General features: G+C 48.9%; 1 protein-coding gene across 1 annotated transcript in view; it reads left to right on the top strand.

Moving 5' to 3' along the window:
* Positions 1-689: 689 nt before the first annotated feature.
* The window catches only part of MOCOS (molybdenum cofactor sulfurase), a 47679-nt gene continuing 25596 nt past the window's right edge, over positions 690-22772 (top strand). The window contains exons 1-8 of the mRNA XM_069468451.1: positions 690-868; positions 7100-7189; positions 10286-10352; positions 11238-11879; positions 14131-14207; positions 16181-16380; positions 20286-20402; positions 21586-22023. Coding sequence (XP_069324552.1) covers positions 730-868; positions 7100-7189; positions 10286-10352; positions 11238-11879; positions 14131-14207; positions 16181-16380; positions 20286-20402; positions 21586-22023 — 1770 coding nt within the window. The 5' untranslated portion in view covers positions 690-729. The remainder of the gene's footprint in view (positions 869-7099; positions 7190-10285; positions 10353-11237; positions 11880-14130; positions 14208-16180; positions 16381-20285; positions 20403-21585; positions 22024-22772) is intronic.

Genomic DNA, 22772 nt, shown 5'->3' with positions numbered 1-22772 from the left:
TCGCGCACCTGCCTGCTCACCCCCGATTCCTGCCCCACACTTCCCGCACGTGGGTTTGCCCAGGCCCTCCACACTTGAGGCAATGGTGCCCCGGGACAGAACCCCTGTGCCCCCAGCACTCCTGCCCTCTTGTCTCAGTCGCACCCGCGCTTCCCAGACGGTGCACAGCTGCTAAGAGCTTATTAGCCTCAAGGATCCCCAATCTTTTCCCTTTTCTACGCTTTGCTCAGCCACATTCTCACACACACCAAGCACACGCCCCGCTGGGGAGCAGCATCCAGAGAAGCCGAGGTCTCCCTGCAAACGCCCTGCCCCACGGACGCCGGTCCCGGCCAAGGAGGGTTGGGGTCCCGGGCACTGTGCGGGGAGGATCGCAGGGTTGCAGGATGTTGAGCAGGAAAAAGCACTTCTTTGCTTCGTCCACCTGCCTCTCCGTGGGACATAGATAAACTTGAACTTCGCCTTCCAAGTACCTGGGGGCATCCCCGTGGGCCCCTTTGGAGGTTGTTTAAACAGACAACAAAACCGGGGGCGCTCAGGTGGGAAAAGGCCCTCCAGAGGTGACACCGCGTGAGTCAGCGCTCCTGGGGCGAGGCGCCGCCCCTGGGCCGCGGACCGGGTGTCACTGGCTGCCCGGGGGGCGCGGCCGGGGCGGAGTCGCTGCCGGCCGGCCTCACGCATTTCCCGGGGCCGGGCTGGCGTGGACCGCGCGGCGGGCGAGCCTGGGCCATGGCCGGAGGGGCGGCAGATCCCGGGGCCGAGCTGCGGGCCTTCGGGTGGTTCCGGGACTCGAACGCGCCGCGGCCCTATGGCGACGGCCCGGGCAGCCTGCGGGAACTGCGAGCGCGCGAGTTCGGCCGCCTGGCAGGTGAGGCGGGCGGGCAGACGGCTTCGGGGGCGCGCGGTTTCTGGAACCGACGCGTAAGGAGCTTTTGCTCCGGGTGGGAGCGGCGCTACCTAATTTGGGGCACATCTTGAATCGAAAGACCAGGAGGGACATGTCCATGCGTCCGCTTTGTGGACGCGGCTCCCTGAGGTCCCACCCAAGACTGCTTGCTACTCTTGCTCCTTAGACCTTCCAGGGGGGTGGGACCAATCAAGCCCTTTTCATCTTTCCCGTCTCTCTGCAAACAGGGCTTAGATCCCTGACTGTAAACGTCCAACTGGAGCCGGGGTTGCAAAATGCAGGATGTCCAGCAGCCGTGACTGCTCGATGTCCTCCTGGGGATAGGAGTGGTGCGTGGGCGGCCAGCTCGCTGGGTTGGGACAGCGACTCTGCGGGCTTTGGGCGCTGGGACTGCGAGGCCGCAGCCGTCGGCTGGGCAGGGGCCTCCCGAGGCTGCGCTCCAGACCCCGCTGCTTTTATTTTCGAAAGTCTCATTCTTCTCACTCCTGCAGTCAGAGTAATGCCTCTGAAGATTTAGCAAACCCTGCAATTTGACCTTTAAGAACTCGAGCACTGACGGAGATCACACGTGCCTTTGAGTTCCTCAGGGCTGATTTAAATTGGAAATCAAGTTCCATCTAGCCTTGGCCAACCGGCCCTCTGTTGCCTTGTGCCGGGGACCTTGATGGGGGAGGTCCCTCAGACCCCTGCCCCGTGGTCAGGGAGGGTCCGCAGGAGAAGTGGGCAGCTTATGGCCCAGGGTACAGGGCTTCATTGTGTTTGTTCTGCCGTGATGAACACCTGGTGACCGCTCCCCCGCTTGCGGCAGAACCGCAGTCATGACTTCACGTTTCATTAACCGGGTAGCTGATTTCAGCTCTTTGGGCCCCTGCCTCATGTTTTGGAGAACTACTTTTCCCCTGTGGGGGGCAATGAGGGCTGTAGCGGCTCCTCTTGTGAGAGTCGAGAGGGAGACAGGAGTCCTTCTGCCGACCTCTCCCTATTGCCGCCCTATTCTTCCCCCTCACTCAGTCACCTGCTGGAGACAGCCGCTCACCCCTCTGCTTTCCGTGTTCTCTGCCCCCCTCTCTCTCTATGAACTTTTAATTATGGAAATTTCCTACCACGCGGAAATAGAGAGACTGATACGATGAACACCCACAGGTGCAGAGAGAGGGAGGCTCTCCGTTCTTTGAAGCAAATCCCAGAGGCGGGACAATTCATGTTGGGCCATAATTACTCAGCACCACGCCTCCTTAATCCCCTAAATCGCCAGCTCTGGTCCCTCACTCCCACTAGGGGCCAGCCTCTCCCCTCAACACTACCTTGGGAAAGTAGAGGCAGGTTCTGGGCCCCTCCTGGTTCCACTGTTGTTCCTTAGAGAGTAGCAACTTTTCCCTCAAGTGCAAGGTTGAGATGCAAAGCCAGGCCCCCAGGCTGGCCTTCAGAGCCCTTTCGGAGCTTTGGCATTTGTGGCAGTGTTGTGAGCATCTTTTATTTATTTAGTGCAAGTTCCCAATATTTCCTCTACATTATGATTAAAGTAGACTTTTGTGCATTAAGCTGATACTCCTCCCACTGCTGGGAGTCTTGGAACATATCCACTTTTTTCCTCATAGAAACAAATGAAGCAGAGAGAGGCAGGAAAAAACAAACAAAACAAACCAAAATAATATAACCTTCTCCTCTCCCTTCCCCTACCCTCCTGGAATTTTTCCGCTGGTTTGAGAATTTATCTGGTTAAGTGGTAGCTGTGGATAATTAAATGCTTAACCTTTAAGTGCTGAAATGTTTCACCTGACCATTTAGATGGGAACGTGCTTGCCTTAGTGAAGGGAGCATATTGAATAAGCAGAAGTGATTCAAGTGGCTCCTGAAGCCTTAGGGTGCTGACTGATGACCTCTCAAACCCTGCGTGGAGCTGAGAACTGAAGGGTGTGACCCAGAGCAGACCCTGGAATTCGCTTTCTTGAAGAAGATCTGCCAGTTGGCTCTGAGGTCATTTGCCTGCCCCTAATAACAGCTAAACCTGCATAGTATTTACTGTGTGCCAGGCACTGGACTGAGTGCTGGCATATTTAATCATCTAGTCCTCACCCCATTTGCAGATGAAGGAACAGGGGCCCGGAATGGCTGGTGGTGGAGCCAGGATTCAGTCCAGGTTGGTTGGCTTGGGTTCTGCGTTGTTAACTACTATGCTGCCTGATATTCTCCTAAGATCAGATCCCTGGATGATGTAACACAGCTGCCTTTTATTTATTTATTTATTTTTTGGACAGGGTCTTGCTGTGTCTCCTAGGCTAGAGTGCAGTGGCATCAGCATAGCTCACTGCAAACTCAAACTCCTGGGCTCAAGTGATCCTCCTGCCTCAGACTCTCAACTAGCTGGAACTATAGGTGTGCACCACCATGCCTGGCTAATTTTTCTATTTTTTGTAGAGATGGGGTCTCACTATGTTCCCAGGCTGGTCTTGAACTCCTGGCCTCAAGCAATCCTCCCTCCTCTGTCTCTCAAAGTGCTAGGATTAAAGGCTTGAGCCACTGTGCCCATCCCCCTTCCCCCCCCCCCCCAAATCAACTATTGGACCAAAGGCCAAGGGAGCTGACTCCCAGTGGCTTCCTGGCCCTGCAGGAGACTGTGGGTGTGGTGTGTGGTGGTCCCTAGCAGGTTCTCAGATCTCACCTGTGCTCTGTGGCTTCACATGAGCCAGGCTTGATGCCTGGGTGAACAAAAGCCTTTGGTACCTTTGTATTTCTAAATTTTCAGTAAAAGAGAACATTATTTTAAAACTTATCATTTTGGACTAGGTGATACATTTAAATGGTACCAGATTCAAAATTTGCCAAAGGAGGTTGAAGAATTGCCAGGGAGCCTCCCTCTCACTCCAGCTGCAGCCATTGCAGCCACACCAGAGTCAGTTGTTGTCATGCATGTCTTGTGTACCTTCCCAGTAGTTGTCTATATTTATGTGTGTTTGCACACTTTTTATTTTATGCAAGTAAACCATAATATGTCTTACCACCTGACATAGTTTATGCTTATTTGTTTATGATCTTTTTCTGCCACTATCACGTTAGCTTCTATTTTGTTTATTGTTGTGTCCCAACACGTAGAACAATGCCTGATATAAAATAGGTCCTCAATATGTATTGAAAACATTCAATAAACTAGAAATAAAAGGAAATTTAATCAAGCGATAAAGGCCATCTACAAAAACCCCACAGTTAATGTATTAATAATACTTAACAGTGAAAGGCTGAAAACTTTCCTCCTGAGCTCTGGACCAAGACAAGGGTGTCTATTCTTACCACTTGTATTCAACATTGTATTGGGGGTTCTAGCCAGAGCAATGAGGCAAGGAAACGAAATAGAAGGCATCCAGATTGAAAAGGAAGAAGTAAAACTATTTCTACTTGCCAATAGTATAATTTTGTATATAAAAAACTCTAAGGAATCTACACACAAAAATATTAGAACCAAAAAACATATTCAGCCAGGCTGTAGGATACAAGATCAATATACAAACGTCAATTCAATTTCTATGGACTAGCAATGGAAAATGAAATTAGGAAAACAACTCCTAAAGCATCAAAAAGAATAAAATACATAAGAAAAATTTATCAAAAGAAGTATGACATACACTGGAAACTGAAAAACAGCATTGAAAGCAATGAAAGAAAACCTAAATAAATGGAAAGATATCCTGTATTCATGGATTGAAATACTTAATATTCAAGTATTGGAGTTGTCAAGATGGCACAACTCACCAAATCGATCTATAGATTCAATGCAATTCCTACCAAAATACCAGCAGCCTTTTTTTCAGAAATTGACAAGTTGATTCTAAAATTTGAATAGAAATGCAAGTGACCCAGAACACCCAAAGCAATCTTTAAAAAGAAGCAAAGTTGGAGGACTTATACTTCTTGGTTTCAAAATTTACTACAGAATTATGCTAATCAAGACAGTGTGGTGTTGGTGTAAAGACACATATAGACCAATGGAATAGAATTGTAAGTTCAGGCCAGGCATGGTGGCTCATGCCTGTAATCTCAGCACTTTTTGAGGTGGAAATGGGAGGATCTCTTGAGCCCTGGAGTTCAAGACCAGCCTGGGTAACATGGGGAGACCCTGTCTCTAAAAAAAAAAAAAAAAAAAAAAATTTAGCTGAGCGTGGTGGCATGCACCTGTACTCCCAGCTACTTGGGAGGATCACTAGAGCCCCAGAGTTGGAGGTTGCAGTGGGCTATGATCATGCCACTTGTAGCCTAAAAGACAGAGTGAGTACCTGTTTCCAAAAAAAAAAAAAAAAAAAAGAATTGTAAGTTCATAAATAAACCCATACATTATTTATGGTCAATTGATTTTCAACAGAACTGCCAAGACCTGTTGAGGGAAAGAATAGTCTCTTCAGAAAATGATGTTGGGACAATTGGACACACACATGAAAAAGAATGAAATTAAATTGGACCCCTATGTCACACTGTTAAAAACTTAACTCAAAATAGATCAAAGACTTAAATATGAAATCACTAAAAGCATAAAACTCTCAGAAGAAAACACAAGCATAAATCACCAAGACCTTGGATTAAGCAATGGTTTCTTATGACACCCAAAATTCAAGCAACAATAACAACAAAATTTAAAACTTTTAAGTTTCAACAGAGAACATCAAGAAAGTAAAAGGAAAACCTACCAAATGAGAAAAAAGATACGTCCACACAAAAACTTGTACACTAATATTCATAGTAGCATTATTTATAATGGACATAAAGTAGAAACAACCCAAATGTTCATCAGTGATTAGTGATAAACAAAATGTAGTATATTCATACAATGGAATACTATTCAGCCATGAAAAGGAATGAAGTTCTGATACATGCTACAATATGGATGCACCTTGAAAACATTATGCTAAGTGAAAGAAGCTGGACACAAAAGCCCACATACTGTATGATTCCATTTGTATAAAATGTCCAGAATAGCCAAATCTACAGAGACAGAAGGTAGATTAGTGGTTGCCAAGGGCTGGGGTTGGGGGCATTGTGGGGTGATTGGTAATGGGTATGAGATTTATTTTGGGGGTAAATGAAAATGTTCTAATATTAAATAGTGGTGATGGTTGCACAAGTTTATAAGTATACTAAAAACCACTGAATGGTACACTTTAAGAGGATGAATTTTATGGTATGTGGATTATATATCTCAATAAAACTGTTATAAAACAAAAATCCATTCTACACAAAAGAATACTTGATAAGTGAATGAACGGATCTCTTCACATTGTATGTACTTGGAAGTATATCTCAGAGTTTGTTCCATGTCAGTATCTATAAAGTGTTAGATGGGTGTATAATAATTCTTTATTATAAATACATGTTGATGAACATTTAAGTCATTTCCAATCTTTTGCTATTGCATAAAAATGTTGCACTGAATATCTTAATATTCAGGTCACTTCACAAAGGTGTGGGTATTTAAGAGATAAATTACTAGAAGAGAAGTTCTAGGGTGTTTGCATTTTAAAGTGTGACTGATATTGCCAAAGTGCTGTCCATAGAGAAGTCGTACCAATTTACCCTCCTACCAGGCTGTACCAGCAAGCTTGTTTCCCCACACCTTCACCCACACAGTGAGGTATCCAGCCTTTGCTCTCTGCCAATCTGGTCAGTAAGCCACAGTATCTCACACTTATCTACGTTTGCATTTCTCTAAGAAAGAGGCTAGAAGGATCACTGACATTTCTCATATTCTCTGAAGCTCTCTTTGCTGTATTAGGACCGTACAGCAGCGTGGGAAAGCAGGATCAGGACTCAGCCCCCAGAGAAGCCACACAGAACCTCCAGGACAGGGTGTGAGTCACAAGGTGAAACAGCTTTGCCATCATTCATCACAAATGTCTGCTGGGTGCCTCCTCTGTGTGGGACGCTGTTCCCGGTTCATAGGAGAGTGAAAGTGAGAAGAGCTGGTTAATCAGGAAGGCTTTCTCCCAGCTTGGAAGGACCTTAAGCATTATAGTGCATCCTTCCACTGCTCACACCTACACTTGGATTAAGACGCACATGTCAAGAGGCTCAGAGAACCGAGTGGCCTCATGTTATGTCTCCACACATTAATGGGCATTGGCCGGGCTCTTGGAAACCAGATTTAGGCAAAAGGCCTGGAATACCTACGAAAAACAACCTATAGCTTTATTTTGTGTTTTCTTTCAGGAACTGTCTACCTTGACCATGCAGGGGCCACCTTGTTCCCCAAGAGCCAGCTTGAAAACTTCACTCGTGATCTCATGGAAAACGTTTATGGTAAAGAAAAACATCAGGCCGGGCGCGGTGGCTCACGCCTATAATCCTAGCACTCTGGGAGGCCGAGGCGGGAGGATCGCTCGAGGTCAGGAGTTCGAGACCAGCCTGAGCAAGAGCGAGACCCCGTCTCTACTAAAAATAAAAAGAAATGATTTGGATAGCTAAAAATATACATATATAGAAAAAATTAGCCGGGCATGGTGTTGCATGGCTGTAGTCCCAGCTACTCGGGAGGCTGAGGCAGTAGGATCGCTTTAGCCTAGGAGTTTGAGGTTGCTGTGAGTTAGGCAGACGCCGCGGCACTCTAGCCCAGGCAACAGAATGAGACTCTGTCTCAAAAAAAAAAAAAAAAAGAAAAACACCAAAACAGATTTTAGCCAATTGCATGCAGCTGATATATCTATACTTAATAAATGTTGGATTAATAGACTGGAGCTGTAGCGAACACACAGAGCTGAATAAGCCCCATGTTAGATGGGGGCCAGGCAAGCACCCTGGGTCATTCCGTATCATACATGCGTGGCCAGGATAGAAAGGGTGGCTCAGGGATACTTCCAGAAGAAGGGGTTACTTGCAGAAGGGTTCAGTGTCAGGAAGGGCACAGAAGTTCAAAGGTGCTGTGTTTGGTGGTGGTGAGTGACACTGCACAGTGCAGAGTGAGGGACAGCCAGAGGAACATTAATCTATTCATTCATTCACCCTGTTTATTGAGCCACTATGGTGTGTGAGACACAGTGCTGTAGTGGGAACAAAAGAGACATAGTTCTTTTCTTCATGGAGACTGTGGTCTAGTCAAGGGATCTCCAATTAAACAGAATTACCAGCTGTGTGAAGGGCTATGAACAGAAGGTGCCTGGTGCCAGGGCAGCTTGTGTGTGCAGTGGCAGGAGGGTTGGCATGTGTGTGCCAGGGAAAGCTTCCTTTGGAAGGGTGTGAATGCTGGAGGCTGAGCCAAAATTCACTCGGACAAAAGGAGCAGAAGTATAAGTAGGCAGTGGTGACTGTATGAGCCAAGATGCTGTAGTGATTTCAGGAACCAGTCCAGGAGTGCGGAGGGAGGGGAGGACAGGGGGAGAGATCTGAATGGGGAGGGAGAAGCCCATGCAGGGCACTGTAGATGCTCACAGGAGTTTGGTCTTTATTCTAGGAACAATGGCCAGTCATGGAGGGCATTAATCAGCAGCACAACATGATCAGGAGGTACCTTGGAAAGGGAGTTTGAAATAATAGCACCAGTAGCAGTTGTAATATTTCTAATAAGAATAGCAATAAATTATATTTACCAAGCACTCACTTTGTTTTGGGTACTGTTCCAAATGCTTTGCATATATTGTCTCTCTTCATTCTCACAACAACCCAAGAGGTATAGGTTCTGGTATCACTTCTGTTTTACAGGTAAGGAAATGGGGCCCCAGAGAGGGTGGGTAAGTAGCCAGAGGCTGGACAGCAAGTACCGGAGGCAAGTCTCCAGGCAGTTTGATGCCAGAGCCAAAGCCCTTAGCTCCCACCAGAGGGCTTGATTCATGACAGTTCTGTTATGCCACTCTAAGGGGCTTTGAATCTTGGCTCTGGGCAGCCAGCAGATATGTAAATCTGGGGAATAGTCTTCAGGGAAAGTGCCAAGAGGGGACTGTATCTTGACTTTAATCCACGATTTGCAAAGAGACCTGCAATTCTCCTTTGCCCTTTGCCAGAGTCATACCCGTGGGAAAAGTGCCAGCCCGAGAGACGAGGAGTCGAGATTGCAGGTGGTCCTAAAGATGCAAGGCTAAAACCCAAGCTGAGCAGAGGCAGCAGGGATAAGTGCCAGGTCCCACAGGTACCTAGCTATGTGGCAAAGGAATGTTTGATAGCTGCAGTGGCCAGAAATCCAGTGTGATCCTTCAGTGTATTTAGGGGGAAAATTCTACAACAGAAAAGGCTAAGCCTTCGTTAATGGGCACATGTAGCTCCTGCGAAATGCTGGTGCCCGGCCCTTGCACTGAGTTTTAAGGGAGATCATGATACTCTGGGACACACTCAGTGAGGACACCAGGAGGGGAGGAAAACCAGATGTCAACATGGGGAAGGGTGAAATCGAGAGGGCCTTGATCCTTGACGGTGGGTGGCTGAAGGAGACATGATGGTCCCTTCACATATTTGGAGGCGGAGATCGATGCATTTCTGCACGAATGGTGCCGGTAGTGGTGGTGGGATCTGTAGGGCAATAGATGGGCACTTAGATCAAGCAGTGTTCATGCCTCTGCCCCATGGCTGGAGGGAAGGGCAGCCCCCTGAATGTGTGTACTGGGTTTTCTGGAGTTAATTAACAGAGCCACGGGTCACCTGTCAAGAACTTGTAGCAAAGGCTCTTGTGCTGGCCTGCCACTGCGCTGGCTTCCAGCTCCAAAGCACTCTTCCCAGATCCCATCTTGTTTTACTAGCGAGGGAAGGGTTTTTTAACGTTTGTTTTGACAGCTTTATTGAGTTATATTTTACATAGCATAAAACTCACCTATTTCAGGTATACAGTGATTTTTAGCTATTTACCGAGTGGTGCGACCATCAGTGTAAATTAGTTAGACATTTTTATTCCCCTAATCCCTCATGCCCATTTATAGTGAATCCCCGTTGCTACCCTTAGTACTGGGCAACCACTAATCTACTACTTTCTGTAGCTCTGTAGAATTGCCTTTGCTGGGTATTTCATATAAATGGATTCATGCAGTATGTGCTCTCGTGTCTGGAGTTGTTCATTTAGCATGTTTTTAAAGTTCATTCATGACAAAGCTGGTAGTTTGTTCCTTTTTATTGCCAAATACTTTTCCGCTTTGTGGATGTACCATATTTTGTCTACCTATTCAGCACTTGATGGATATTTACATTGTTTTCAAAGTTTGGCTTTATGAATAAAGCTGCTGTGACCATTCACGTGCAAGTCTTTTAGTGCACCTAAGTTTTCATGTCTTGTGGGCAGATACCTAGGAGTGGGATTGCTGGGTCACATGGTAGTTTTATGTTTAGCCTTTTGAGAAACCAAGGGAGTGGGTTTGGAAGGAACACAAAAGAAGAGACCATCAGTCGTGATTTGATGGCTTTATCTTTGTAACCTGCCAGGTAATCCTCACAGCCAGAACATCAGCAGCAAGCTCACCCATGACACCGTGGAGCAGGTGCGCTACAGGTGAGTAACAGGGACACCTGCCTGGATGGGCCCACGTAGGTGGACAGATGGACTTCCTAGCACCTGCCTGAATCCCACAAAGGTTCTAAGTTGGTGTCAGGAAGATCACAATGCATGCATGCTCAAAAACATCAGAGGCAGGGGACAGGAAGGTAGGGCATGTAGGGCAGTCGAGAAGCACAGGTGGGCAGCTCTGAGGTGCGCGTGGCTGTTCTGTGTGGCTCTGGACTGGTGCCAGAGTGACAAGGAGTGATCCAGGATCCTGGATCTTGTTTTCAGAAAGAAGAAAAGTACCGTCCTCTGGTTGTCCTTTTCGTAAGAAGTTTCATTAGGCATCTTGTTTTAGCCCTGTCTTTCCTCCGCTTTTTTCTAGTATTTGTAAGGTAAACAGCCCTTTATACTTTTCCACATATAATAATTATTTTCTGGCAAATAACTTCCAGATGGTACCTAAAATTATTAAAAATTTCAAATCAACACAATTTCAAATTTGAAAATGATACTATTTTCCCATGGGGTTGTCAAAATTAAAAACATTGTAAACAGGCTGATGACTTAAAACCTGTTATGTTAGAGCTGGGTAGAAAAACGCCAAGGAGAGGGTATTTTCCATGAAGATTGGGGTCGTTGTGGATTTTTCTCATATCTGATAGGAGACGGGGACTGGCAGCCAGGGTGATTTTGCGAGTTGGGACCATTTGCCATCTCTTCCCACGACTTCCTCTGCCCTGCCCTGACTTCACAACTGTGGCAAAGCCTATCTGGAGTTTTTTCCTAGATATTAAGGTTACGATGACGATCGTATTTAGCAGAAATAAACCCACCTCCGAACACTCAGCACTGGGGCTGGGACCAGGGATGGCGGTGACGCTGTGCTTCTTCCAGGATCCTGGCGCACTTCCGCACCACCGCAGAAGACTACAGCGTGGTTTTCACCGCCGGGAGCACGGCCGCTCTCAGACTGGTGGCAGAGGCCTTCCCGTGGGTGTCCCGGGGCCCGGAGAGCAGCGGGAGCCGGTTCTGTTACCTCACCGACAGCCACACCTCCGTGGTGGGCATGAGGAAGGTGACCGCGGCCGTGAACGTCACGTCCACCCCGGTCAGGCCGGAGGACTTGTGGTCGGTGGAGGAACCGGGTGCCGCGGCCAGTGACCCCGGCTGCCAGCTGCCGCACCTCTTCTGTTACCCGGCGCAGAGTAACTTTTCTGGAACCAGGTACCCGCTGTCCTGGGTCGCAGACGTGCAGTCCGGGCGGAGGCGCCCCGTGAGCGCGCCCGGGAAGTGGTTCGTGCTGCTGGACGCGGCCTCCTACGTGAGCACCTCGCCTCTGAACCTGTCGGCGCACCCGGCTGACTTTGTCCCCATCTCCTTCTATAAGATCTTCGGATTCCCCACGGGCCTGGGCGCGCTGCTGGTCCATAACCGCGTGGCTCCTCTACTGAGGAAGACCTACTTTGGAGGAGGCACGGCCGCTGCCTACCTCGCCGGAGAAGACTTCTACATCCCGAGACCGTCGGTGGCGGAAAGGTGACGCTGCCACAGGGGGTGGACGCCGGTTGGCATGTGCCGCCTAGACAGGGGATGGTGCAGGGGACGGGGCTGCTCCTCGGACTTGAGGACGGTGGGACGTTGCTGGCAGGGGCAGGATGGTGGGAGGGCTCAGAGGTGGGCTGAGGGTGCCACAGGCAGCTCAGTGAACTCTGCCCCTGTTCGAGGGCTTCTCAATAGCGGTGGGGGACCAGGGCTGCAGGCAGAAGAGGTGAAGCCCTTCACAGGTAGGAAGGCTGGGCCACCAGGCCTTTGCCCACAGCACTAACAACAGGTGGCAGCAATTGAAGCAGTGGTTTGAAACGATGGCACTGTTTGGAACAAGCGTGAACCACGCTGACAGCACAGCTGATTCTCCAGCAGCTAGAATCAGCTCAGCTTGGCACCTAGTTAGCAAGAAGAATCAGTTAAACTAGAGACCACCAGACTAGTGGGGGGGCACTGTTGGCAGCAGCCTCTATGGGCCCCCCTGCGAGTGAGTTACAAAGGAAGTTTGGGGCAGGCTGCCGCTTGCCCTCAAATGCCAGAAGCCTTTGCCCAGGTCTGTTGGCATATGCCCCTTCCTTAGGCTGCAGGACAGGTGGTGTGGGTTACGCCCGGGAATCTCCCAGGTGGTCACGGCTGGGACCCATAAGGTCCAATTTGTGAGAGGGTGAAAATGGCAGCTGACCCAGGGTTCTGCTTGGTCCAACAGTGGGGACGGCATGGGGTGGGGTAGGGAGCTAGTCACCCTGCTGGTGCCTGGATGGGAAGGCGGGTTGGATCTTCCACAGACCCTACACAGACTCAGGGATCCTGCAGATAGGGCCATGGCCTTGACGATAGTCAATGAATAACTGATTCATTACTGACTCATTAATTCTGCATGTCTGTTAATGACCATTAGTTTTATAAGGAAATTTAACATTGTTAGCAAATCTTATTCCTAGAGTATTAAGATACTAAACACAGCGTTTCCACTGAAAGCTTCAACTTGCATAAGGCTGCAGTTGGTCACGCGGATCCTCACGGAAACCTCACTATCTCCCTGCTTCCTCCCTTGCTGCTCTGCTCTCCCTTCTAGCTCCAGTGGCCAGAGGGGTGTAGTTAAAGCATAGTTGTTCCTCTGAGCGGAGCCCTCCAGCCACTTGGTGTCTCATGCAGGGCAGAAGTTCTTGCTGTCTCTCCTTCACCCAACTCCATCTCCTGCCACTGTCCCCCTTGCTGGCCCAGGCCCACTAATCTGCTCTTCCTGGATGTACCAGGCTTTTCCTGCTCAGAGCATTTGCTGTACCTTCTCCTGCGGTGCAGAAACTGCAAGCTCAGTAGTTTCAAAAATTAGCTCTTTCCTCTGCTCCCTGACTTCCCTCACTAGCTGGTCTCTGCTCAGATGGTCTTCCTCAGAGAGGACCAACCCTGACCACCCTGTGTGAAGTAGCCGCCAGCCCCCTTTCTCCTTAAGCATCTTCATTGCTCCTGTTGCCGTCTGGCATGTTGTTTATTTGGTTTCTTTGTGTGCATTTGTTGGCTTTTGTTCCTTGTTTCACAGAATGGGAGCACTGTGAGGGCAGGGATGTGGTCTGTCTTGTGCACTGCTGTATGCTTGGCACCCAGAGCAGTGCTTGGCACACAGTAGGTTGGACAATAAAGAGCTGATGAATATTCTGACTAAATGAATAATTACAACTGCAAAAAGAATGAACACTTTGATGAAGAGGAAGGTGTGCATCTGCTGTATTAATGAGAGCCTTGTAATTTTAACCCAAACCGGTGGTTTCCGAGACTTTGGAACCCTAGACTCTTTTCAAGAAGCTCCTCGTTGCGGGATGGAGCACACTGAACTGATGCCCTCTGAGTGCTGCCCTCTTGTGGTCAAAGGGCAGTAGTTCAAAAGCCCAACTCACAAGGTTTTCCAGTCTTCCTGCTGCAGCAAAGCATCTCTTGTCTCCTTAGTGTCTCAAGGTGGTGACTGTCGTTTAGGACCCTTTATCGCCACTGCCAGCCCACCCTAGGAAGTTTGGAGCAGCCCAAGAAAGCTGCAGAGCGGGTCAGGGCCAGAGGCAGGCAGATAGGTCTTGGTGTGAAAATCCCTCTCTCCTGAGGGGGAGAGCAGTGTCTTAATAAGGCAGCAGAGGGCAGATATTAATAGGTTACGGCTAAGCCTAAAATCTAAACCTTGCCGCATACCACAAAATGCACATGGATTGTGTTGGCCACAGTTGACCTTGTTCCCCTCACCCCATGGTTATAGGTTTGAAGACGGCACCATCTCGTTCCTTGACGTGATCGCGCTGAAACATGGATTTGATGCCCTCGAGCGGCTCACAGGTCAGCGGACGTTTTTATCCACGTGGAATTGGCTTCTGTTGCCGTGTCCTTAAGGGAGCTCTGGCGCAGAACTCAGATGGAGACGGAGCCCGTGGAAGAAAGCGGCATGTGGTGCCTGGGCACCGCGTGCAGTTAGACCTGACTCCAGATAACTCCAGAATGGCTTCTGAGAGCAAGAGGATGAGGCAGGGGTTTGGGGGTTGATTTTTGTTCTGTCAGCTAAAAGAACATTTTAACAGGTAGGAGATATTCCAAAGCAGGAGCTGAATAGCTTCACAGAAACGGAGGAGCCGTCCTTGGTCCCTGGACTGGGAATGGTTACAGAGCCTGAGGCCTTGTGCAGCTCTGGCCTTTCTGGATCCTCTCCCCAGCCCCACGGGGAGCTGCATGCCAAGCCCACTTTGCCCAGGAAGGAGCTGATGCCCAGAGAGGATAAATGCCCTCCCGGGCCAGGGAGCTGGTAACTGGGATTTAGCCCAGGTCACACTGACGCCTGACCCTGAGCTCCCAACCACTGTCATTGCTGACAGTGTTTGCACGAGGCACATCTTTCCTGACAAATGTTCTCTATCTTGTCACAATAATGGGACCCCTCAGGTCCTCAGCCTTAGCCCAACACTGGGGCAGGCAGGATTCACGGGAAGAGAGGGTCGTCCCAATGGTAATACGTAGGGAGGTGAGTGGGCAGCATCCAGGATTTGTCCTGTCCAGGAGATGACAAAGACAGGCATTGCCAAGTGAGCACTTCCCAAGGAAGGATATTAACGGGCACCCAAATCATGGTGACAGGGTCTAATGGGACCAGGGGCACCTCCGAACCCCAAAGTTGACAGTATCAGTTCACAATGTGGCAAACCCTGACTTTTCCTACTTAATCACTTTTTTTTTTAATTGTGGTAAAATATAAATGACATAAAATTTGCCATTTTAACCATTTTTAAGTGTACAATTCAGTGGTGTTAAGCACATCCATGATGTTGTGCAATAGCACCCCTATTTATAGAACTTTTTCATCATCCCAAACAGACACTCTGTACCCATTAAGCAATAACTCCCTATTCCCTCCACCGCCCCCATCACTGGTAACCTTTATTCTACTTCTGTCTCTATGGATTTGTCCCTTCTAGGTGCCTCATAGAAGTGAAATCGTAGAATATTTGCCCTCTCGTGTCTGGCTTACTTCACTTAGCATAACATTCCCAAGGGTCATCCGTGTTGAAACACGTATCCTTCATTGCTTTGCATAATATTGAAATGATTTAAACATTAATAAAAACAAACAGCAAAAGAACTATTTAAAGAAAAAAGATTGTATATCTTTTCAATCTGTTACCAAGGGGTCTAAGTTATCTGAATGTTTAAGTAATGTCGTGTATTAAGAAAGAGGATAGGCCGGGCGCGGTGGCTCACGCCTGTAATCCTAGCACTCTGGGAGGCCGAGGCAGGTGGATCGCTCAAGGTCAGGAGTTCGAGACCAGCCTGAGCAAAAGCGAGACCCCGTCTCTACTAAAAATAGAAAGAAATTATATGGACAACTAAAAATATATATATAGAAAAATTAGCCGGGCATAGTGGCGCATGCCTGTAGTCCCAGCTACTCGGGAGGCTGAGGCAGGAGGATCGCTTGAGCCCAGGAGTTTGAGGTTGCTGTGAGCTAGGCTGACGCCACGGCACTCACTCTAGCCTGGGCAACAAAGTGAGACTCTGTCTCAAAAAAAAAAAAAAAAAAAGAAAGAGGATGACAGGAATTCCTACGGGAAAATTCTGCAGAAACAGCAATGGTAAACTGTTGTTCAGTAGCAAAGACCTAAACGTTTGTCACAAGGGCAGTGCCATGCACTGGTTACACATAGTTAGAGTCATTAATGTGAGGTCCAGGTTTGCCATTTACAATGAGCTTGTTTTCTTACTAGTCAGTGAATGGATTTATGTGACGCTCATGGTTCTCTTTGCATTTCGTAATTGGCTTTGAGGTGGGATGGAGAACATAAGGCAGCACACCTTCACCTTGGCGCGGTACACCTACGCCGCCCTGGCCTCTCTCCGGTACCCCAACGGAGCTCCCGTGGTGCGGATTTACAGCGATTCGGAATTCAGCAGCCCCGAGGTGCAGGGTCCTATCATCAATTTTAATGTGCTGGATGACAATGGGAACGTCATTGGTTACTCCCAGGTGGGTTTTCTTTTCCTCTTGCTGATCTTTTTACAACAGAATTGTTCTCGCCTGGAACTTGGCAGCCGTGCTGAGCCCTGAACTTTGCAGAGGAGGCCTCTGTGCCCTGGAAGTAGCTCTGACAAAGTCCATGCCCTGTTGAAGAGACCACCTGGCCCTCACCCACAGCCTTTCCCCCGCTCATTTACACACAGTTCTAACAAGCATGGCAATTTAGTTTTTCAGCCTCCTTACTCAGCCAGAAGTGGTAAGTTTCAAGTGGGTAGAAAGAGGCCAGTTCTTCTGATAGCAGTGGAAGGGGACAGCGGACAGTTTGCCAGCGAGGGAGACACGCTAAAATAGTTCAGACAGTGAAGTAGTACAGACAGAACCCCGTGGCTGAGGTCATCTCATGTGCAGACAGCCTGGTGGTCCCAGCGCTGTGTCAGACCGTGTTACAATGTCACAGAGAACCATGGGCTTGCTTCCACCTTTGTTTCCTTGCTGTTTGCAGGCATGGTGGTAGGTGGTCTACCTTTTCTAACACTCTTTCTTATGACGAGCAGAAATGACACTCTCAGTGTCACAGAGCCCTGTTTCTGCTTTGGTTTATGCATATTATGAGTTCAAAGCATTTGGTGGGGCGGTTGAAAATAGTTCCTGCAGATATACCCAGGAAAAAATGCCAACAGTGGCTTGCAGTTGGGGAAATGCTTGGGTCCTTGCCACAGTTGAGTAAGCCAGTCACTTCCTGGTCCCCTAAAAAATCCAGCGTTGCACTGAGCACTCAGGCATGGTGGTAGGTGGTCACCAGATGGGGTGTCACAGATTGGCACCGCAAGTTAAAGGTCCTTCCCAAAGCAGCTCTGCGAGGAGCAGATTCAGTTGTCAGGTAAGTTTGGGAGATGGTGCGGGTCTTCCCCTGAAAGCTGCATCCCCATTCACCTTTGTTATCCCCCAAATTTCCCAAACAAAATCCATATCCCAAGGAATATCCACCCCCATTCTGAATAGCCATAAACTTCCTAAAGAACACACTTGGGAATTATTCCTCCAGGGAAAGTGTTGGTCCTCGCTGGTGTTCAGGGGCAGACACTCTGCAGCCACAGGTTGTCTTCTGAGCATGTCATCTGTGCAGCCACCTCCCCCGCTGCCCCCAGCTGTCAGACCTACCGGCAGAATAGTCCCGACACCACTAAGAAGCATGTGATTTTAAATGCTTTTGGGGTGGGCGGTGGTGGGCAATGCATGGAGGGAAAAAGTTTGCCTTCTTAAATGTGTTATCCTAGGTAGTTGGTAAAATAAGTTTTTTGCTTGAATCTAAATTAAATTTGTACGTGCTATGGCATGGCGGGGGGAGAGGAGAACCCTCAAAGAGGAGGAACCACCAGGGAGAGAGGGGGCTGCTTGTCTAGGTGCTCAGGGACTCTCCTTCCCCAGGGCTGGACACAGGGTGAGTTTCTGCCTCCGTGCGTCGGTAGAGGGCGCTCACTGCATGAACGGATCCCAAGGCAGAGGCATGGCCGGCTGATACCAGTTCAGGAAAGTCCAGTTCTGGTTTTCCCAGCTAAGGGACTTGATGGTGTGGGAATTCCACAGGGATTTCAGAGGCCTTTGGAAAGATAATAGTTGCGTTTGGCTGTCTCTTTTTCAGGGGATGTGTAACATAATTCAGCCTTCTGTGAGAAGGCTTCGTGTTCTTGCTCTTGGTATCCAGGGCTCCTAATTTTGCTCTCTGCACTGTTGGCTGTCACTCTGTGTGGTGGTTAAAAGTATGGGTTCAGAATCTGACTGCCTCAGCAGGCTCTGTGAGATTGGGTGAGTTAAGCTCTCCAAGGCTCTAGGAAGTGGGGATAAAAATATTCCCTGCTTATAGTGTTGATTTGAGAATTAAATGAGATACAATAGATACGTGTTTTAGCACAGGACCTGGGATAAAGTAAGTGCTCCATAATCATTGAGCACAAAGGCTCCTAGGCTGGGAGGCTCCGGAACCTGTGACTGGGCCAGTTTCTTGGCCTTCCCTGGACCCTACCCTCATCCTGCCATAGCACCAACCTCCTCTAGCTGGCCGGGCACAGGCTGGGCCTGTGTGGGGTTCCCCAGGGCTGAGGGCAGGAGGAGACTGACTCATGATGGGGAATCAGGACAAAAGGCAAGCGTGGCGGAACAGTGTCTTCTACCCACACCCTCTTCTGCCATGTGACCTTGACACTCCTCCATGGAGGGCTGGGGTCCATGTCTCTTCCCCTTGAATCTGGGCTGGTTTGTAACTTGTTCATAATCAACAGAATGCCACGAAGGTAACACTGCATGGCTTCTGAGGCTAGATCAGAAAAGGTGATGCCATGTTGGCTTTGTTCCCTGGGACACTCACTTTTGGAGCCCAGAGCTACCATGTTGGTTATTGTCTTGTACCCTGAGGCTGCCATGCTACAAGGAAGCCCAAGCCGCATGGAGAGGCCAAGTGCAGGCGCCATGGTTGGCAGTTCTAATTTTGGATCCCTCCCTCCCTGGGGACGAGACACTCATAGGAGTAAATGAGTCTCCATATGATTCTAAGCCCCAGATGCCAAATTACTCCCAGCCTCTCAGTCCTCCCAGCTGAGACTCAAGACATCATGGAACAGAAACAGGCCATCTCCCGTGTGCCTGTTCTGAATTCCTGATCCACTGTAGCCACGAGCATAATACAATTGTTATTGTTTTATTTTACCAAGGTTGGGTGGCTTGTTTCACAGCGATAGTCCCTGGAACAGCCAATACTGGGGAGCAGGTGAGGGTGGCCATGGGGATTCTAATTCATCATGGTGGGAACTGAGCAATTGGTGTCCCTGGGAGTTGCCCTGTGAATGGAAACCTGATTCTGGAACTGGAGTTGGCCAGACCCAGTGGAGCTGCCAGGTCTCACCTCACAGAGCCAAGGAACCCCTGAGTTTCACTAGCAGCTCTCTGTGCCACGGTGAGGGAACAGAGTTGTTTTTCTGAGGCCTTTCAGTTCTACCCAGAAAATGGCTTCTTCTCACTTGGACAGACCGGGGGAGATGGCCCAAGTGAAGACAGCCGTGGTCTTGACAAGCATCTGCGGGAGGCACCATCACCCAGCCAGGAGCCCAGGCTGACCAAGTGGTGACCTGTGGTCTTCAGAGGAAGCCGTACTCCTGGCTGCCTCTGGCCACCCTCCATGTGACTTCCCAGGGAGAAAAGTTCAAAGTCTTAACCAGCTGAGCAAGATGTGTTTGTGTCCCTGAATGCAGTTAGGTGACTGCTTCCCCTGAGTTCAGCCTGAGCCACCTGGGCTGAGGATCCTCACTGGGCCCCACAGGCCCTGGGGGGAAATGGAGTTGTTGTCCCATAGCCGGGAGGAACTGGGGCAGACATCTTTGGGCCTCGAGTGAGTGAACTACCTCTCAGGGCCTCCAGAGGGCAGGAAAGAGCCTTGGGAACTTCCCGACTACTCAGCGATTCTGTGATTGAACCCAAAGTTGGAAAAATTAGGAAAAGCAAATCAATGACACATACTGTCAACACAGTAATGTTTGTAGTCCGGGCCGTGAGCCAAGGCGGTGCTGCTTTGACCGCACTTCACGGGGCCTGTTCTGTGGTCCAGCCCTGTGCAGCCGATGCCAACACTGCCGGTGTCTCCAGCCCCACTGAAATGTGGAAACGTGTGGGCTCTTAACTTGGGATTTGGCATGAATTTGATATGATAATCCAACTGGATAGATTTTAATTCTCAGTAACATTTTATAAAATGTTTGATAAAGTCTTGACAGATCATGGCATTTTAGAGCAAAATCCCCAGTTTGTATCCTCATTTGACTGTTAGGAAAGAGAGGTCCAAATGCTGCTTTGAAACTCTCCCTGGTGATCAGACTACAACTGTGCATTTGTAACGCTGGTTCTGTGTCATGTTGGATCCGCAGGTGGACAAGATGGCCAGTCTGTACAATATCCACCTGCGAACCGGCTGCTTCTGTAACACTGGGGCCTGCCAGAGGCACCTGGGGATAAGCAATGAGATGGTCAGGAAGCACCTTGAGGTTGGTACAGCACCCTGCAGCCCACATGCTGGCTGGCAAGACCCAGTGGTGGCACCTCCAGTGACCCTCGTGGCTGGGTGTGTCTGGGGCAGGGGTTGGCTCTGCAAGGCACATCTCTCCAAGCCTGCTCTGTGGATGTGCAAAGGAAAAAGGGATCAACAAAAATAGAAAAGGTTTCAAGATATTATCTCTATGGCAGAACTTTCTGATTCATTTTTTACTTTGAGGGCAGTGCTAGGACATGCCCTTCACTGGTTCCGTCCTTCGCGGGGCCAGCCTCCAGGCTGGAGTCAGCTTACTTCCCGGTTGGGTGTGGAGTCCCAGGATATCCTCCCTCCCCACCTCTCCCCTGGCCTGCGCTTTCTCACTTCAGGGTCCAGCCAGTTTTGAACCATTTCATAAGAATAGTTTGAGTTGCAAAGAACTCTTACTTACTTTGGAAGAGTTTCTAATTTGAGTTTCATTTGGGTTGACAGGAAATATTGTATATACTAGATCCCAACTAACGATGAATTGGGTTCTATTTAAAAGGAGGAGGAGTAGAGGGAGAAAAGGAAGGAGAAGAGAGAGGAGGTGGGAATAGGGGGGCTCAGAACAGAAAGAAATGCAGTTCTAGATATGACATTTGACCCTGTGGAATGCCGTGGCTCTATCTATGTGGGTGACTGGACCCTCCCACCTTCTTTCCACCTCCCGGCAGGGGCTCTCAAGCTGGTCATTCTCAGGGCGGCGTCTCTGCTGTTCCCTCTTGTCCAGGCATGGCTCTCGGGGCTCAGGCCTCCCTGCAGTACTGAGAGGCGAAAGGGAGTGGCCAGGGGTGTTTCTGCCGCCTCAGCCCTGGGTAGACCATGAAGCGACCCCTCGGAGCTTGTGAAGCCTTGGTCTGCGTTGCCCCCACTGAGGCTGGCCCTGTGCCAGCTCTGGGCAAACACTTTCCATGAAGTATTTCTGTTAAACCTTTCAGTGGACCCTTCAGATTGATCTCAGCCCTGATTTACAGATGAGCAAAGTGAGGTCCAGACGGTGGGCGCCTGAGCGTGCAGAACTGAACTATGGCTCAGACACATGGCACATATTAGTGTCTTCCTGGGTTAACTTTAAAATTAACAAAATTCGTTTTACCAAGCTATTTTACCATGTGTCTGTTAGTCACTGTGGCTAATTTACTTCCCTTTTGTTCTAGGCGGGTCATGTCTGTGGAGACAATATCGACCTCGTGGATGGGCAGCCTACCGGCTCAGTGAGGATTTCGTTTGGATACATGTCTACACTGGAGGATGCCCAGGCCTTTCTCAGGTTCATCGTAGACACCCGCCTGTGCTTGGCTGGGGGCCAGCCTGTCCCTCAGGTCTATGCTGCCGGGGAGGCCGGAGCCCCTTCAGCAGAGGGTGAGGGCAGCCCTGGCCTCTCCCCGCAGGAAGGTGCTCTCACAGACGCCAGGGTTTGGACGGAAACATCCTCCGCTGTCCATGCCGTGGCTGTGCCCCCACCTCTGTGTGAGGCCACCAGAACCCAGCAGACACCTTCAGAGAAAGCTGCAGGGGTCCGGGACGGGGGCCTCGGGCCACACATTGTCACCAACCTTTACCTCTACCCGATCAAATCCTGTGCTGCATTTGAGGTAAGGCTTTCGTTGCAGCACAGAAACGACATCTCTTTGTTGACTCTAGAAATATTTTTTGGTAAAGTAAAGAAAAGCGTGCAAAAATTCAAAATTGTCGGTCAGGGTATTGTGGTAAAAAAGCCGTTCTCATTCTGTTTATTTCTTTGCTTAAGTCTCGTAGAATTTGCTTTATGAATCTGGGAGCTTCTGTGCTAGGTGCATATATATTTATGATTGTTATGTCTTCTTGTTGGATTTCTCCCTTTACCATTATTTAGTGGCCACCTTTGTCTTTTTTTTTTCCGTTGTTGATTTAAATTCTATTTTATCTGATATGAGAATGGTCACACCTGCTCGCTTCTGGTTTCCATTTGCGTGGAATATTTTTTTTACATCTCTTTACCTTGAGCCTGTGTGAGTCCTTGTGAGTTAGATGTGTTTCTTGGAGCCAGCATATACTTGGGGTGTGTTTTTTCATCCATTTAGCCAGTCTATGTCTTTTAAGTGGGGTACTAAGACCATTCATGTTCAGTGTTAGTATTGATATGTGGAATAGTGTTGTTTTCATCATATTGGATGATAACTTGTTGCTTTGTTTTCCTTTTTGTGCTATTGTTTTATAGGAGCTGTGAGCTTTAACTTTTGGGTGTTTTTACACTGGTGGGTGTCTATTGTGCTAAACTTAATACTTTATTCAGATTTCATTAGTTTTCCCTAATGTCCTCTTTCCCCTAATGTCCCCGAATGTCTTCATCCTGATCCCATCC

The sequence above is a fragment of the Eulemur rufifrons genome, chromosome 5, assembly GCF_041146395.1.
Source record: "Eulemur rufifrons isolate Redbay chromosome 5, OSU_ERuf_1, whole genome shotgun sequence".
NCBI classification, from domain to species: domain Eukaryota; kingdom Metazoa; phylum Chordata; class Mammalia; order Primates; family Lemuridae; genus Eulemur; species Eulemur rufifrons.
The sequence above is the reverse complement of the archived record's forward strand: the minus strand, read 5'-3'. Positions and strand labels throughout refer to the sequence as shown.